This window comes from Acanthochromis polyacanthus, chromosome 14 (genome assembly GCF_021347895.1).
Source record: "Acanthochromis polyacanthus isolate Apoly-LR-REF ecotype Palm Island chromosome 14, KAUST_Apoly_ChrSc, whole genome shotgun sequence".
Lineage (NCBI taxonomy): Eukaryota > Metazoa > Chordata > Actinopteri > Pomacentridae > Acanthochromis > Acanthochromis polyacanthus.
In genome coordinates, this window is record NC_067126.1 from 12225995 (window position 1) to 12241616 (window position 15622).

General features: G+C 39.7%; 1 protein-coding gene across 2 annotated transcripts in view; it reads left to right on the plus strand.

The window, feature by feature from the left end:
* The window catches only part of LOC110956147 (TBC1 domain family member 8), a 42870-nt gene extending 27635 nt beyond the window's left edge, over positions 1-15235 (plus strand). For both annotated transcript variants that reach the window (XM_022201464.2, XM_022201465.2), the window contains 11 exons: positions 2706-2920; positions 4222-4339; positions 8228-8513; positions 9212-9353; positions 10132-10230; positions 10332-10400; positions 10504-10774; positions 10902-10967; positions 11049-11135; positions 11261-11370; positions 14030-15235. In XM_022201464.2, the coding sequence (XP_022057156.1) occupies positions 2706-2920; positions 4222-4339; positions 8228-8513; positions 9212-9353; positions 10132-10230; positions 10332-10400; positions 10504-10774; positions 10902-10967; positions 11049-11135; positions 11261-11370; positions 14030-14425 (1859 nt within the window). In that variant the 3' untranslated portion in view covers positions 14426-15235. The remainder of the gene's footprint in view (positions 1-2705; positions 2921-4221; positions 4340-8227; positions 8514-9211; positions 9354-10131; positions 10231-10331; positions 10401-10503; positions 10775-10901; positions 10968-11048; positions 11136-11260; positions 11371-14029) is intronic.
* The last annotated feature ends 387 nt before the right edge of the window (positions 15236-15622 follow it).

The window sequence follows — 15622 nt, forward strand, 5'->3', positions numbered from 1 at the left end:
ACTTATGAATTATTTGAAGACATCCTGATGGTGGCTTGTTGCAAATATCAGAGCTTCTTCTTGTGGTTTTGTCACTATAGAGAAGGCGGTTTATGTCGGTTAGGGCATTTTTTAATTTTAGATTCATGACCGTCTGACCTCTTATTGGATCTGATATTCAGCACTTTTCTGAAACAAATTTTGGACAGAATAATAAATAGAATAACAATGTGCTGTTTCATTTGATGCAGCCTCTCTCTATGTGTAGTCATTACTCTGTGGTTTTTACTAATATCCCACCCACAGTGCTATCTGATTGGTCGCACATCATGAGCGATAGCCAGTCAATTACTGGAGGATAAATTGACAACAAAAAAGGATTTTAATGAAAAGGATTTTTAATGATTTTAATGGAAAGATCAAAGGAACCATAACTGATTTAATGAGCCATTCGCAGTTTCACTGTACCGGCCATGTGTACTTAGACTTGCATGGCTTAATCTGTGAGACAAGCATATGCTACTGGCAGGATCAACCAGGTAGCCCAGACGGGACGAGCGTGCAGCGCACGCCAAGCGTAGAGCTGAAATTGTGTAATTCTACATCTCTTTACCACAATTTACATTCTAGGACTACAAACATTTGTTATTGCTCTCTAAGGTTATTGATAATTACTATTTATACTGGAAAAAACTAATCGGTCGACCCTTAACTTGAATGTGTTCATCTATTCAAAATTATCAGTCCCTCATTTGAATCATGCATCAGCTTTTTTTATACGTGTGGATCAATAAAGGATTATCATATTGTCTCGTCTCGTCTCACTCAGCTCAGCTCTCTGTAGAAGTCAGTTGGACATCTTTTCTGTAAGTAGGGAACAATCTCTGCCTAGTCAGGTGTTCAACTTTTTTGACAACTGATGCGGCAAGTTGTTGCAATAGTTTGCCAGATCTGTCAGTATATGTTTGTGATGTATTAAGGAGCATGTTTCAGTCTAATTATCCAGATGAATGACAAAAAACATAAATCAACTAAGTGTTTAATAGCAAGTTAAACACTTGGGGGACACAGAATTTTTTTTCTTTCTTTCTTAACCAGTTTTTTGAGTCTCTTCCTGTCTGCAACCGTGATGCTGCTGCTCCAGCAGACCACTCCATACAGGATAGCTGATGCCACCACAGAATCATAAATGGTCCTCAGAAGTGCTCCCTGCACCCTGAAGGACCTTAGTTTTCTGAGCAGGTGGAGCCTGTTCTGACCCTTCTTATAGAGTGTGTTGGTGTTAGCAGTCCAGTTTATTGTTTGCAAGTGAACACCCAGGTACCTGTAGGAGTCCACAATCTCAATGTCTGTTCCCTGAATGTTCACTGGTGTAGGAGAAGTGTGTCTGTTCCTGCTAAAATCCATCACCAGTTCCTTGTTTTTCACCGAGATAGTTCAGCAGGCACCAGTCCACAAAGTTCCAGTTGAGTTCTCTGTACTCCTCATCTCCGTCCGTGATGAGTCATCAAGGAACTTCTGAAGATGGAAGTTTGTGGTGTGATGGGAAAAAAATGCAGTGTAGAGGGTGAAAAGAAAGAGTGCAAGGATAGTTCTCTGCAGACCACAGGATCGGACACACAGTCCGACACTGTCACAAACTGTGGCCAGTTGGTGAGGTAGTCCAGCAGCCACATTGTGAGGTGGGAGTCGACTCCTGTCTGCTAACACTTCTCCCTCAGAAGCGCAGGCTTGATGGCGTTGAAGGCATTGGAGAAATCAGAAAACATGATTCTCACAGTGCTCTTTGTCTTCTCCAAGTGAGAGAGGCATCTGTGCAGGAGGTAGATCACTGCATCATAAACCCCGATGCCGGGCTGGTAAGCGAAATGCATTGGGTCAATTGATGAGCTCACCAGGGGTCGAAGATTAGATTAGTGCCTGTGGCAGACTATAATGTGGATTCTGTTTTTGGATACAAAGTGAAATAAGCTATAGATCATCTTATGTTTGAATGAACTTTGAGCATAACTGTTAAGAATTTGGTTGTTTTACCTCCTACACATCCTGTGGTTCTTCTCTTTTATGCTAGTTCAATGTTAAAATCTGCTTTTAAAAAGCGTAAAAATGCTAAATAACACCTTTTCTTTAGTTTTCCCTCTACCCGTGCCACAATGAAGCAAAGAGGATGAGAGCATGGACTGTTTTGATTGTGTAATAAGTGGATAGCTGCTAATTATTACCTCCACCAAGGAGGTTATGTGACACGCGGCGTTTGTGTGTCTGTCTGTCTGTCTGTCTGTCTGTCTGTCTGTCTGTCTGTCTGTCTGTTAGCAAGATAACTCAAAAACGCCTGGGTAGATTCACATGAAATTTTGAGGGGATGTAGACTATGGTAAGAGGAAGAGCTGATTTAATTTTGGTGGCAATCCGGAAAGGATCCTGGATTCTGGATCACTTTGAATTTTTTAGTATGTTTTAGCATGTGGTCCAAAATAGGACAAAAACATTATAGGTTAGTATGTTGTCCAACAAATTGGAACAAGGTGTCCAGATAGCTCAACTGGTTAAGAAGGTGATTTGTAAACAGAACTGTGTCAGAGACGCAAGTTTGATTCCAGCTCATGATCCTTTACTGCATGGGTTTCCTGTTTTCCTCTCTGTGGGAATGTCAATATCCTTGGCGGAGGTCTGCACTCTCTGAGTGCTTTTCTAGTTTAAAGTATGTTCACCTGTGTTTTGTGCAGATGCATCCTCAGAGCTGGAGTCTCATCAGGGCTACTACACCAGCCTGGTGCAGAAATCGATGGGCCACAGCAGTCTGGCCACAGAGGAGATAGAGAGGGACCTTCACCGCTCGCTGCCGGACCATCCGGCCTTCCAGAACCCGACCGGCATTGCTGCACTCAGGCGTGTCCTGACCGCCTACGCTCACCGCAACCCAAAGATTGGATACTGTCAGGTAAAAGATTTTGTAAATAATACAGCAGCAATAGAAATACAAGCAATAGAAGTTTTAGTAGCAGCTGCACTGGTCGTGGAGGATTAAGATAAGATCAGATAAACTTTATTGATCCTGAAGGAAGTTCTTGTGCCAGATATTGCTCAGGAAAAATAGCGGACTGGTAAGAGTGGTCACATAAGTAGACCTGGCAGCAGTAGTACAACTAGTAGTCAGTAGTTGTAATGGTAGAAATTAGCTCCTGTTACTATATTGTAGGTTGCACAATAACATTTTTAATAGCTCACACATCTTCAAATTAAAGGAGTCATTAAATGTCAGTGTTAAAAGCAAAACGAAATAAACAATAGTGGAAGACGATCCTTTACTTGAGTGAAAGCACCAATACAGTCATGTAAAGATACTCCATTTACCAGCAAATCTCCTGCATGAAACATCTTACTTAAATAAAAGTATTAGCAGCAATTTGCAGTTAAAGTATTAAATTAAAGTATTTATGTATTACATTTTACATTATTAATAGTGAAGCAAAAGTGTGTCAGCAGCATGTTAATGTAGTAGCTGCTGCAGATGGAGTTAGTTTGAATTAAATAATCCTGTAATTTGATAAATCTAGGGGTTGTCTGATAAATAAATTGAAGGAAAAAAGATGGAAAAGCTATGTTTAGATCCACAAATCTGTTTATATAAATGTGTTCTTTCATTATTGAGTTCTGCTGAGATATAGAATTAATGCAATATTTGTTGAAATTATTTTTTGAAATCACTATTTGACATCTGAAATGTGAGTCCAACTACACCCTGCTTTTTGTAAGAAGGCAACAATTTTGGAAAACACGTTTAACTTTACCATTGTGTTGTATTTTAAAAGCTTGTATATTATATATTATTCACTGCAAAATTTTCATCCTAAATATAACTAAAGCTGTCAGATAAATGGAGTGGTGTAGGAAACACAATATTTCCTTCTGAAATGTAGTGGAGTGGAAGTAGGAAGTTGTATAGAATGCAAATATTCAAGTAAAGTACCCCAAAATTGCACTTAAGTACAGTACTAGAGTAGATAAAGAGTAGTAGTACACTACTTATTGGCAAATTTGATTATCTTCATTTGGTGCATCATTTAAATATGATTGCAGTTAACCCATTTATAATTAATCACTTTAAAAATCTGCTCCAGGCTTCACAGAATCACCTCCACACTGCTCATCGTGTCTTAAAGCAGTGACAGTGTATCTATAACACATTTCTGTACTGTAGCTTCTGATCTTAATGTGAATTTCACACCTTCCTCTGTTCAGTCTATGAACATCCTGGCATCGGTGTTGCTGCTTTACGCCAAAGAAGAAGAAGCGTTTTGGCTGCTGGTGGCTGTTTGTGAGAGGATGCTGCCTGACTACTTCAACCGCAGGGTCATAGGTGAGAAGAAACAATGACACCCTTTACACCCTTGCAGGTTGCTCATGTGTCGGTGTTTTATCGTCTAAACTTCAACCAAAACAACCCCAAAGGCTTGCTTCTGGCTCCTGAAATAAGGTCTTATTTCCTGTGTTTGTTTGTCTGTTTATTTTGGACGTGCAAGGTGCCTTTGAAACAATTTCCTCTTCCTCATATTGTCCAGATGTTTAGAGGCGTCTTTACGGTGATTGTCTTCTGAGAATCTGTATGTGCTGCTTCGATGTTTCTTAGTATTCACAATCTCCTCATCCTAAACACAACAAAGACCAAAACAACGAATAAATGTCTCCTGTCAATAACCTGCTTGCGTGCATTAGAGTTAATGCATTCTGGATTATATAATAGTTCTACAGCCCGGCATGTAAACATCACGGTGTCACTGCTTGATTTTGTCCTTTATTTGTTGATGATATAAAATGATAAAATTACATCAACATTTCCTGTTTTGCAGCTGTTCACCAAAGACAAACAAACACATATTACAGTCATCCATATGTAGGTTAAGAGCAGCACTCTGACTGAACCTTTTGCTGCCATCTAGTGGGATGAAACAAAAAACAGCGAGTCAAAAGAGAAGAATCCTAAGCAGTTTCTGAGTGAGCCTGTCACAGTTTTGCTCACTGTGGGCTCATTTTTTACTGCACTATAAAGTCCTAAACATCTATGGAAACAACACAAACCTGGCTAGGAGTAGGGAGAAATGAAACATTTCTTTTGTGCAGGATCAGGGGTGTCAAACATACGGCCCATGGGCCAAAAATGGCCCGCCAGAGGGTCAAATCTGGCCAGTGGATATCACGCACCCACAGGTGTTACTGTTACTTAGGTGTTACTGTTACTTTGATATTTAGTAACTACTTAGATTTTTATTTTGTTTCCAAGCTGAACCTGCATTTAAAGCTAAAGAGTCCCAGAATTTATGTCAAATGACTGTTTGGTTGCAGCTGAGTCAATGATAGCTTGACTCAGCTGCACTCTTTATTTTTGAGTGAATTTTTAAATCAGACATATAGAATAAAGTGATCTTGATGAAATATTATAATTTTACTTTATAATATGCTCAATTTTCCTGAAGGAACACCACACCGAGTACCTTTCAAAAGCTGAAAAATTGCTGATTCTCTCTCATTTTACAATTTCTTGGTGGTAATTGGTGTAATTTTGGTGATTTTCTTAAAAAGAATATATTGGACCTTTTGAATTATTACAGTGGGTACGGAAAGTATTCAGACTCCTTGAAATTTTTCACTCTCTGTGTCATTGCAGCCATTTGCCAAAATCAAAAAAGTTAATTTTATTTCTCATTAATGTACACTCAGCACCCCATCTTGACAGAAAAAACAGAAATGTAGAAATTTTTGCAAATTTATTAAAAAAAGAAAAACTGAAATATCACATGGTCAGAAGTATTCAGACCCTTTGCAGCGACATTCATATTTAACTCACATGCTGTCCATTTCTTCTGATCCTCCTCGAGATGGTTCTGCTTCTTTATTGGAGTCCAGCTGTGTTTAATTAAACTGATTGGATTTGATTAAGAAAGGCACACACCTGTCTATATAAGACCTTACAGCTCACAGTGCATGTCAGAGCAAATGAGAATCATGAGGTGGAAGGAACTGCCCAAGGAGCTCAGAGACAGAATTGTGGCAAGGCACAGATCTGGCCAAGGCTACAAAAGAATTTCTGCAGCACTCAAGGTTCCTAAGAGCACAGTGGCCTCCATAATCCTCAAATGGAAGAAGTTTGGGACGACCACAACTCTTCCTAGACCTGGCCGTCCAGCCAAACTGAGCAATGGTGGGAGAAGAGCCTTGGTGAGAGAGGTAAAGAAGAACCCAAAGATCACTGTGGCTGAGCTCCAGAGATGCAGTTGGGTCATTTCATGTGAAAACACACAACTTCCAGAAAAGTGGTTGCTGCACCATTGACAATTTTCTCAGGGTTTTATATGCTGAAAGATAGTTACAATAGAACTTTCCATGCAAAATTATAGGTCTCTATCTCTACTAGTTCGAAAGTTATGACCTCTTCAAATTTCTGGAATTTGGGCTTAAACCCACCCCCTAAATCCTCACCTAGGATTTTACACTATTTAACTGCTTATTTCTCAGCTTCTAGACATAATTGATGGCTAGAATTTGGCAGGCAAGCTCACAGCAACCATCTGACATCACATGTAGCCTCACAGCCTCCTAGCTACTCTCTACAGACTACAGGAGCCTTCTAAAAATGCTAAAAATTAAGAAAAACACAGTCACGAGTAGGTTTTAGGGGTCTAAAATAACTAGAAATGTTAACATTGTATGATAACTTGCAAAGTTGGAGACTTCTGGGGGTATCATATAGAAAGATATGAGCTGCTAAAGTATGTACCCCACAAAAAGTGACCAATTTTGGTGAGGCCGGAAGGCGATGTGGTAGAGCTCTATAAATTTGTATAAAATATCTTCCATCATGGTACTACAAGCCTACAAAATTTCGGTTTGGCATATCTCCTCTTTCATGGTCAACCATACATTTGAAGTGAATCCCTATAACCTGCTTGCGAGCCTATGTTTTCCCTTATATGAACTGAATGATGGTGGAATGGTGTGGCACAGGTGGTAGAGATCTGTAACCCTGAATAAATTATCTTCTGTCATGCTGCTAGAAGCCTGCAAAATTCCAGTTTGGTTTCTCTCCTCCTTCATGCTTAATCATACAATTAAGTGGACCCATATAGTGCAGTGTAGTGTAGTGCTACACTACAGTTATACTACAACATGTCAGGCACCAACGCCATCATATGGACAGGACTTTTACTGTATCTTCAGCTCAGTTTTCTGCAAAAGAAAAAAAGATATATCAACAAAATTCAATTCATATAATGATTCACATAATGCAAAACATAGATTCGCAAGCTGTTTATATGGGTCTGGAGAGACTTCAAAATGGCTGTCCACCAACGTTCACCATCCAACCTGACAGAACTGGAGAGGATCTGCAAGGAAGAATGGCAGAGGATCCTCAAATCCAGGTGTGAAAAACTTGTTGCGTCATTCCCAAGAAGACTCATGGCTGTACTCGCTGAAAAGGGTGCTTCTACTCAATACTGAGCACAGGGTCTGAATACTTATGACCATGTGATATTTCAGTTTTTCTTTTTTAATAAATTTGCAAAAATTTCTACTTTTCTGTTTTTTTTCTGTCAAGATGGGGTGCTGAGTGTACATTAATGAGAAATACAATGAACTTTTTTGATTTTTGGCAAATGGCTGCAATGACACAGAGAGTGAAACATTTCATGGGGTCTGAATACTTTCCGTACCCAATGTAAATTCAATTATTTAACACTAACATTTGTACATTCTTTACTTAGGACATTTTGTATTTTATATCTTTTATATTGTTTATTTTATTTTCATTTTTGCTTATTTATCTGTATCTTATCGGTGGTGGGAACTGTACTCTTTCTGCTGTAACAACCAAATTTACCGTCAGGGATTCCGTCCATTCATCCATCCATCATCTATATGGCTTAATCCTTATTAGGTCATTTGTTTAAAATAAATATGCTCATCTGAAAATTGTCAAAGCGAAACAAGAAAGTACCAAAAACTGTTAGATGAAGAATCATGTCAGATCAGATCTTTTTTTTTTTTTTTTTTAAAAAAAGCTTCTTATTCTTTGATTGTAATCATAAATAATTTTAGGCTGCATTTGTGTTTGCAAGATTGAAAATGTCACTTTTTAAAATCTGAAAACCTTTTCTGCAACACAGAAAGCATCATTTTGGTCTAACATTTACACATATAGTCACCTCTCCATGCTTTGAAGCCTGTTTAACTCCATGTTTTCCTGCTGCAGGAGCTCAGGTGGATCAGTCGGTGTTTGAGGAGCTGATCAGGGAACGTTTACCAGAGTTGGCCGAACAGGTTCCAGACCTCTCGACTCTCTCCTCCGTCTCCCTCTCCTGGTTCCTCACCCTCTTCCTCAGTGTCCTGCCCTTCCAGAGCGCCGTCTGCGTGGTCGACTGCTTCTTCTTCCACGGAATCAAAGCCATCTTCCAGCTGGGTTTGGCTGTTCTGGATGCCAACGCTGCTCAGCTCTCAGCAAGCACAGACGATGGACAGGCACTGATGATTCTCACAAGGTAGATTTATGAGCACACGTAACACAAGATCTTGAGCAAAAATTCTGCAGGCAGATTATTTACATGAGTTTGTTTGCTTTTGTATCAGCTATGTAGAAAATGGCTGTAGCCATGAGTTTGCAATTTGTTTTTTGTCCTTAAATTTGTGTGTTGTTTGCTCAGACTGACATAGGTGACCTCTCCTATTGATTTATTGTAAGAGCCACTGCCAGACTGCACTTTACGTTGTTTCCAAATTAGAACTCTTCAGCAAAGTCTGTGTCTAAATTATTCTTATGTTATAAATTATTTAATTAGGGTTATGGTGATTTCCAGTTAATCTGTTAATTGATTTGTAGAACTTTACCTGCCAGAGCTCCAGCTGAACTATTTGGGATAAAGAAACACATTTTTAACACTTGACTGTCATAACTGATAGTCAGAAGCATTAGCGATTATGAATCGATTAATTATTAACTTGAATAAAGTGAATCAGACATTATTCCAAGTTTTTTTTTAATCAGTATCAATTTTGACAAGCCTGTGATGCCAAAATTGATGCTAAATTGGTGCAAAATTCATGAATGGAATTTTTATTTATGTTCAAGATTTATAAATGGAATGAGTTTTGCTGCTTTTTTATTAGCGAATGGTTAAAAGTATCACATCTGAAATGCATGAGATGAGAGAATATGAGCAGTCTGCTCTCCACTTTGCAGTTTCCTGGATCAGGTTGGAGGTGAGGATTCGTCTTCTGTCCCGTCCTGTCCGCCTGCTGCAGATGAAAGCAGCTGCAGCGATGCTGATGTTCCAGCTGTGAGACACACAAACATCACTGACCTCATCAACGAGTCCTATGAGGTGAGACTCTCAAATACTATACGCCCTTAAAGTCATAGTTTTCACAGTTAATACAGCAAAGCATTTACTCATTTTTAAAGCATTCTTAGATTCCTGTTATTCTAGAGATAAAGAAACATGTTTGGTATAAGTTGCTGCAAAAATACTACTGCAAATCTTTTTTTTTTTCTTTTACATTTGTTTAATTTGAAAGGAAATGCAAAACTGGCCACTGCAATCCTGAATCATATCGCTGTAGTTTTGTTGTTGCTGTTTGTTTTAGGCTCTATTTGCTGGTGTTTTGAGCAGATGATATTCATTCAGACTGAAGTTTGAATCCCTGTGGAAAACCAATTATGAATATGACTTTTAGCTTGACTACAGCTGTATTTTCCAATACTATGTTTATTTTTTCCAGATTTTTCACGTACTGCAGCTTTAATTTCAAGGATTCAAGGATTCAAAAGTATTTATTGCCATACCAGCATATGTATTCATATGAGGTGACATAAAATTAGTACTCAGGTCCTGGTTGTCGAATGAATGAAAAGTATGGGAAAGTACAGAGCAATAAAAACAATATATACAAGTGTGTACCAGTGGTAAATAGATAAATAGGCATATGTGCAAAAATTGTACTATGAGGTAGTGTCCATTTGGCCAAGAGGCCTGTATTGCAAATGTAAAAAAAAAAGTGTCTATAGTCTATAATTTCCATAAAGTCTTTATAATGCATGAACCACATGTTGCTTTTGCCTTCAATTTCATAATATTCCTTATTTGTGTTTTTGTACGACAGAAATTTGGAGATCTGACAGTGCGGCAGATCGAGAGACTTCGCTGTCGACACAGAATCCGAGTACTGCAGGCTCATGAAGACACCACCAAAGAAAATGCTGTGAGCAGACAGAGAATATAAACATATTTAAAGCTGCTTTAAGTAATATTTACCTACATTTCATTCCATATTCTTAACATTTGTGTCATTTGTGTGTGCAGTTAAGGCTGGTGACTCCAGATGTTTCCATCTCTCCAGAGAACCTGGCTGATGTTTATGATCTCTTCAAGGTATCTCTAAATTATCGTCCTTGTTTTCAGAGAAATTGATGTGTAAAAGGAGTATTTAATAACCTTTCTGCCCATCTTTTTCTTTTCCTTGCTCTCTCACCAGACGGAGCACTTCATCAGTTTATATTGGGGCGACAGCAGCTCTGCAGCAGCAGCCGAGGCAGCAGCTTGGCGTTACGGAGACTCTGGTCGCTCCTACGTGGAGCGTCAGTATCGGCTGGACCGACCCCAGTTTAAAAGCCTGTACGGACTGCTGGTCCCGTGGCCTGGAGGCTCAAACCAGCACACTGACACTCTGGCCAACCGAACCTTCACCTTGCTGGACCAAGACCGAGACAACCTGGTCACCTTTAGAGAGTTTGCCAGCTGGCTGGGTAGGTGGAGGCAAGACAGAATGGTAGACTGTTTATTTTTAAAAAGAGAGTGTTTAAAGCTGTAGATATTTCTAAAAAAAAACAGTAAGAAGAACCAAGGACTTACTCTGTCGCCTTGTTGTTTCAGACACTTTGTACTGTGAAGAGCTGAATGAGAAAATTCGGCTGCTGTATCGGCTTCACATCCCTCCAGGTTAGTCATCCTGTTAACAGTGACAGGGATTTTTAAGTTGCAGTCAGACCAGGAACTGATTGTTAAACTGTGTTCCTGCAGCTTTGACTGAATGTGAGGCCGACCCCTCCCTGATGAAAAGCCCCCTGCTGTCCACAAACAGACCACTTTATGTTAATCTGTCCTCTGGTTGGTGCAAACACACTGTGATTTATCATCTACTGTTGATTATGAATACAGCATCTTTTAATATGTTGATCAAATGCATGAAACAATTCAGAGCAGTTGAAGAAAATCTGACTCTCTGCTTCCAGGTGATGAAGATGAAGTTAAAGACTACCAGGAGCAGCTGAAGCAGATGCTGCAGGATCTGATGAAAGAAAAGGAGAAAGACGTAGAGAAGCCTTTGCCACTCATGAACCAGGTACTGCAAACTTGTACTAGTCCACTTGATTTGTATCAGCTGGCTTCTCTCAAATCACTAATGTAAGCAAGTCAGCGGGCATTCTTCCGGGGAGGTTATGTTCTCCTAAAACAGAGGTAATACTATTACAATAAATGTTGAATGCCCAAATACATATTAAATATTGTCCTTTTGTGAACTCTGTCAATGATGTTCCATCAGACTTCTGAACTCAAAACAATAACACATAGTGTCACTTTTAATGGTTCAAATACTGCTTCCGTGCCATCTGCGGGCCATATTTATTCTGTACTATTTCATTTAGCCTATTGTCAATGCACCATCCAGTGGCAGCTATTTATATTTTTATCATGCCCCATGTATGATAAAAAATAAAGCTATTCTGTTTTAATATGTTATTTCATATTTATTATTTTTCCTGTTTATTATTTAAAACACGAGCATGTGACACCCCCTACCAATTTTACACTATGCAACGGTAAACGCCACAGTGATTTCCTGATTAAGTTTTTTATTATTATTTTTTTTTACGATTTAATATTTGCAGAGGGCTGCACAATGGGGTAGTGGTTAGCATGTTTGCCTTGCAGCAAGAAGATCCCCGGTTCAAATCCCGGGGTGGGCCTGGGATCTTTCTGTATGGAGTTTGCATGTTCTTCCTGCATGCGTGGGTTTTCTCCGGGTGCTCCGGCTTCCTCCCACAGTCCAACAAATATGTTGAGGTTAATTGATTACTCTAAATTGCCCATAGGTGTGAATGTGAGTGTGATTGTCATGCATGTATCCAAATGTGTGTTGTGTTTTCCTTGCTTTCCCACCCCTCCCTCTTCTCCCATCCCTCCCCCTTGCCCTCTTCTGTCCTTCTCAACCCGCCCGGCCAGCAGGCAGATGGGTCCCCCCTATATAGAGCCGGGTTCTGCTCGAGGTTTCTTCCCTGTTAAAAGGGTGTTTTTCCTTGCCACTGTCGCCTTTGGGCTTGCTCTGGGGGTCAGGCATTTGGGTTCTGTAAAGCGTCTTGAGACGATTTGACTGTAATTGACGCTATATAAATAAAATTGAATTGAATTGAATTGAATTGTTTATCTGTATATGTAGCCCTGTGACAGACTGGCGACCTGTCCAGGGTGTCCCCTGCCTTCGCCCGAGTTAACTGGGATAGGCTCCAGCACTCCCTGTGACCCTAGTGAGGATAAAGCGGTGTATAGAGAATGGATGGATAGTATTTGCAGATTAACAATACCGTTTCCTCAGAAAATACACACTTCCATGTATTGTAGATTAGCTGTAGTACTGTTTTCCTCTTATAGTTTAATTCTGTAGTGACCAGAGGAGGAGGGCAGCTCCATGTTGGCATGCAGAGAGCATTGTGGGGGTTTTGCCAGTAAAGGGGCATGATGACAAAGTCTTCTGTGATGCTTAATGACCTCTTGCCAGCTCAGACATATAAAATCAAGTTAAGGGCAGCTAAAACATTGGTCTTGTGTTATAGTGGCATATGTTGCGACCCTTATAATGTGTCTTTTAATAACATATGTCGATGTACCTGTACACATCATTAGTGATCTAAGGGGTCATCAGGTGTTTCAGGTCTTTTGTCCTCAGATATTGTCACCCAGGCGACCCTGCCCTGTCAAGTTAGAGCTACGCCACTCTCGGGTATCTGTTAGACAACATATTGTCAAGTGTTTCAAAATACAGCTCTTAATGTGACTCCGGCAGATATCATAGGTGTGAATCTTACAGTAACACTATTTAGGTGTTGCAGAAACATTACTACTTCTACTAGATTCTTTACTCTGGCTTTAATACATACCTGAAGCCTCACACAGCAGAATAAATGATAAAACATATATCCTTCTTTAATCTGACAGTGATGTGACACAGCAGTAATTACTCCATGAATACTGGATTGATCAGGGGTTAATAATGTTTGATATTCTTCCATACATATTACATATCAGATTTATATGTTGGAACTCTTCATCAGAGCTGTGAAGTGGAAACCAAGTCACAAATCATGGGCCAGAATCTAAGACTTAACCGTGTTGTATTGTCCAAAAATCTTCTGTCTTTCTCCTACTATTTTTTTAAAGTCTTCATGCATTTTACACCATTATGTGTTATGTTTCTGATACATCTTTTTTAAAAGTTATATTGCTTTAAGTTTCCACCAATATGTTTTGTGCACCTTTTTCTACAAAGCATATAATTTGTCTTCACACCAGAAGAGAGAGAGTGTGTGTGTGTGTGTGTGTGTGTGTGTGTGTGTGTGTGTGTGTGTGTGTGTGTGTGTGTGTGTGTGTGTGTGTGTGTGTGTGTGTGTGTGTGTGTGTGTGTGTGTGTGTGTGTGTGTGTGTGTGTGTGTGTGTGTGTGTGTGTGTGTGTGTGTGTGTGTGTCACACAATACCATGAAAATGTCAGTCATTGCTAGAATACTCATTCAGTTTAATAGCATTTGGCATAATATCATCTTTTACTTTTAGCATATTGTACCCAAAAACATTACACTATAGCTGTCAGTATGTTTCTTATTTATTAAAATTACCATTAAAATTACATTTCAAGGCCAGACCTGGTCCCTCTTCTGTCTGACTCAAGATTACACTAATGTTGTTGGGTCACTGTTCCTAAATTCCTCATCACCTTGTTTCCTCCACAGCGGGAGTTCATCCAGTTCTGTAAAACGCTCTACAGCATGTTCCACAGTGACCCTGAGGAGAATGACCTCTTTCAGGCTATCGCCACGGTAACCAGTCTGGTGCTGCAGATCGGCGAGGCTGGCCACAAAGGACAAACATCGGGGTCGGAGGTCATCAGCCAAGAGAAGGCGAAAGCGGCGGCACCCCCTCAGGCTGAGGACACCAGCGGTGACGGGTGCTCGGAGAGCGAGTGGACGGTCAGCTATGCTCAGATCCTGGCCTCACTGCTCACTGAACAGGCGCTGGTGAACTTTTTCGAGAAGCCGGTGGATCTGACGGCGAAAATCGCAGAAGCCAAGGAGAGCCAGTATCACCAGCGGGCGGGTTTGCTCACTCTGCAACAAGGGACCAGCTGACTGAAATGCAGACTCCAAGTTACAACAACAAACCAAATGTCCTGAAGAAAACTACAGTATCATTTGACAGAAGAACGTAGCAGCTTGAGCAGGAAACTGTAGAGCCTTAACTTTATCTGTGACAGCTACAATATGACTGCAGACGTTGCAGCCTCACGAAGACTCTTAGACCTTCTTTGGTATGTAATTACCAACACAAACAAGCTTTTTGCAGAACACTTTGAGCCAAAAACAGTTCTGACACTCCAAACCTCTGCAGCAGCCCATTAAATGGTCGACTCACTGGTATCAGACATTAGTAATGTCAGATTCTATTTGTCATTTAGGGCTACAAGCCTTGAGAAATTACAATTATTGCCTTCTTATGTCACCACGAGGATGTCTGCAGTTAAACTGGGGTCACTGCTTTCTAATAAGGCACCCTTTATAAAGTGTTTACAGGCTGTGACTGATTACATTATTAATACTTTATAGATCAGCTATTAGCCCTCATCAGTTTTCTCTCACTTTTCCCAAAGGCTGCCTTATTAGAAGTTTTATCACTGGACTTATGGACAACGGCACAGCATTAGGGACAAATCTAGCATGTAATGAGTGTTCTTTTTTTAAATTATTTTTGCTAATTTTATTACTTCTGTTTCTTTAATATTAAATGTTTTCAAAGCACGCTCTTTGATTATCGATATTTTTCAGCCTTTTTCAAATTACTGGGAAATAATTGACAGTGATGTTGAACAGTTAGAGAAAGCAGGAAAAAACTAATACATCGTTGGAAGTGTCCTTTAAATAAAATTCACTGCAGAAATCAAACTGACTTTGTCTTATTCGGCCTCATAATGTGGTTTTTAAGCTTTTTTTTATTACTGGGATTAATTTCCACTGGGGATGCAGCTGAGACATCAAAAACAAGGCCACTAGAGAAAATAAACATAATATGATAATTGAAGGCCAAGTCGCTAAATACAGTGGTGCAAAAATGTTCAAATGTGGACTCCCATTTACAGAAATATTTCTAGAAACCAAGTGATATAGACAGTCATTATTACCTGAAGTGCCAATAGCTGCATAGTAAATATTAATTTTGTGAGGTTCAATATGAAGGTGTAGAGTACAGAAAACAATCTGTTCCATACATTTGTAGAGCAAAAAGTACTCGTTTTGTAAATCTCTGCTATACCAGTATTGCAAACATCTGCT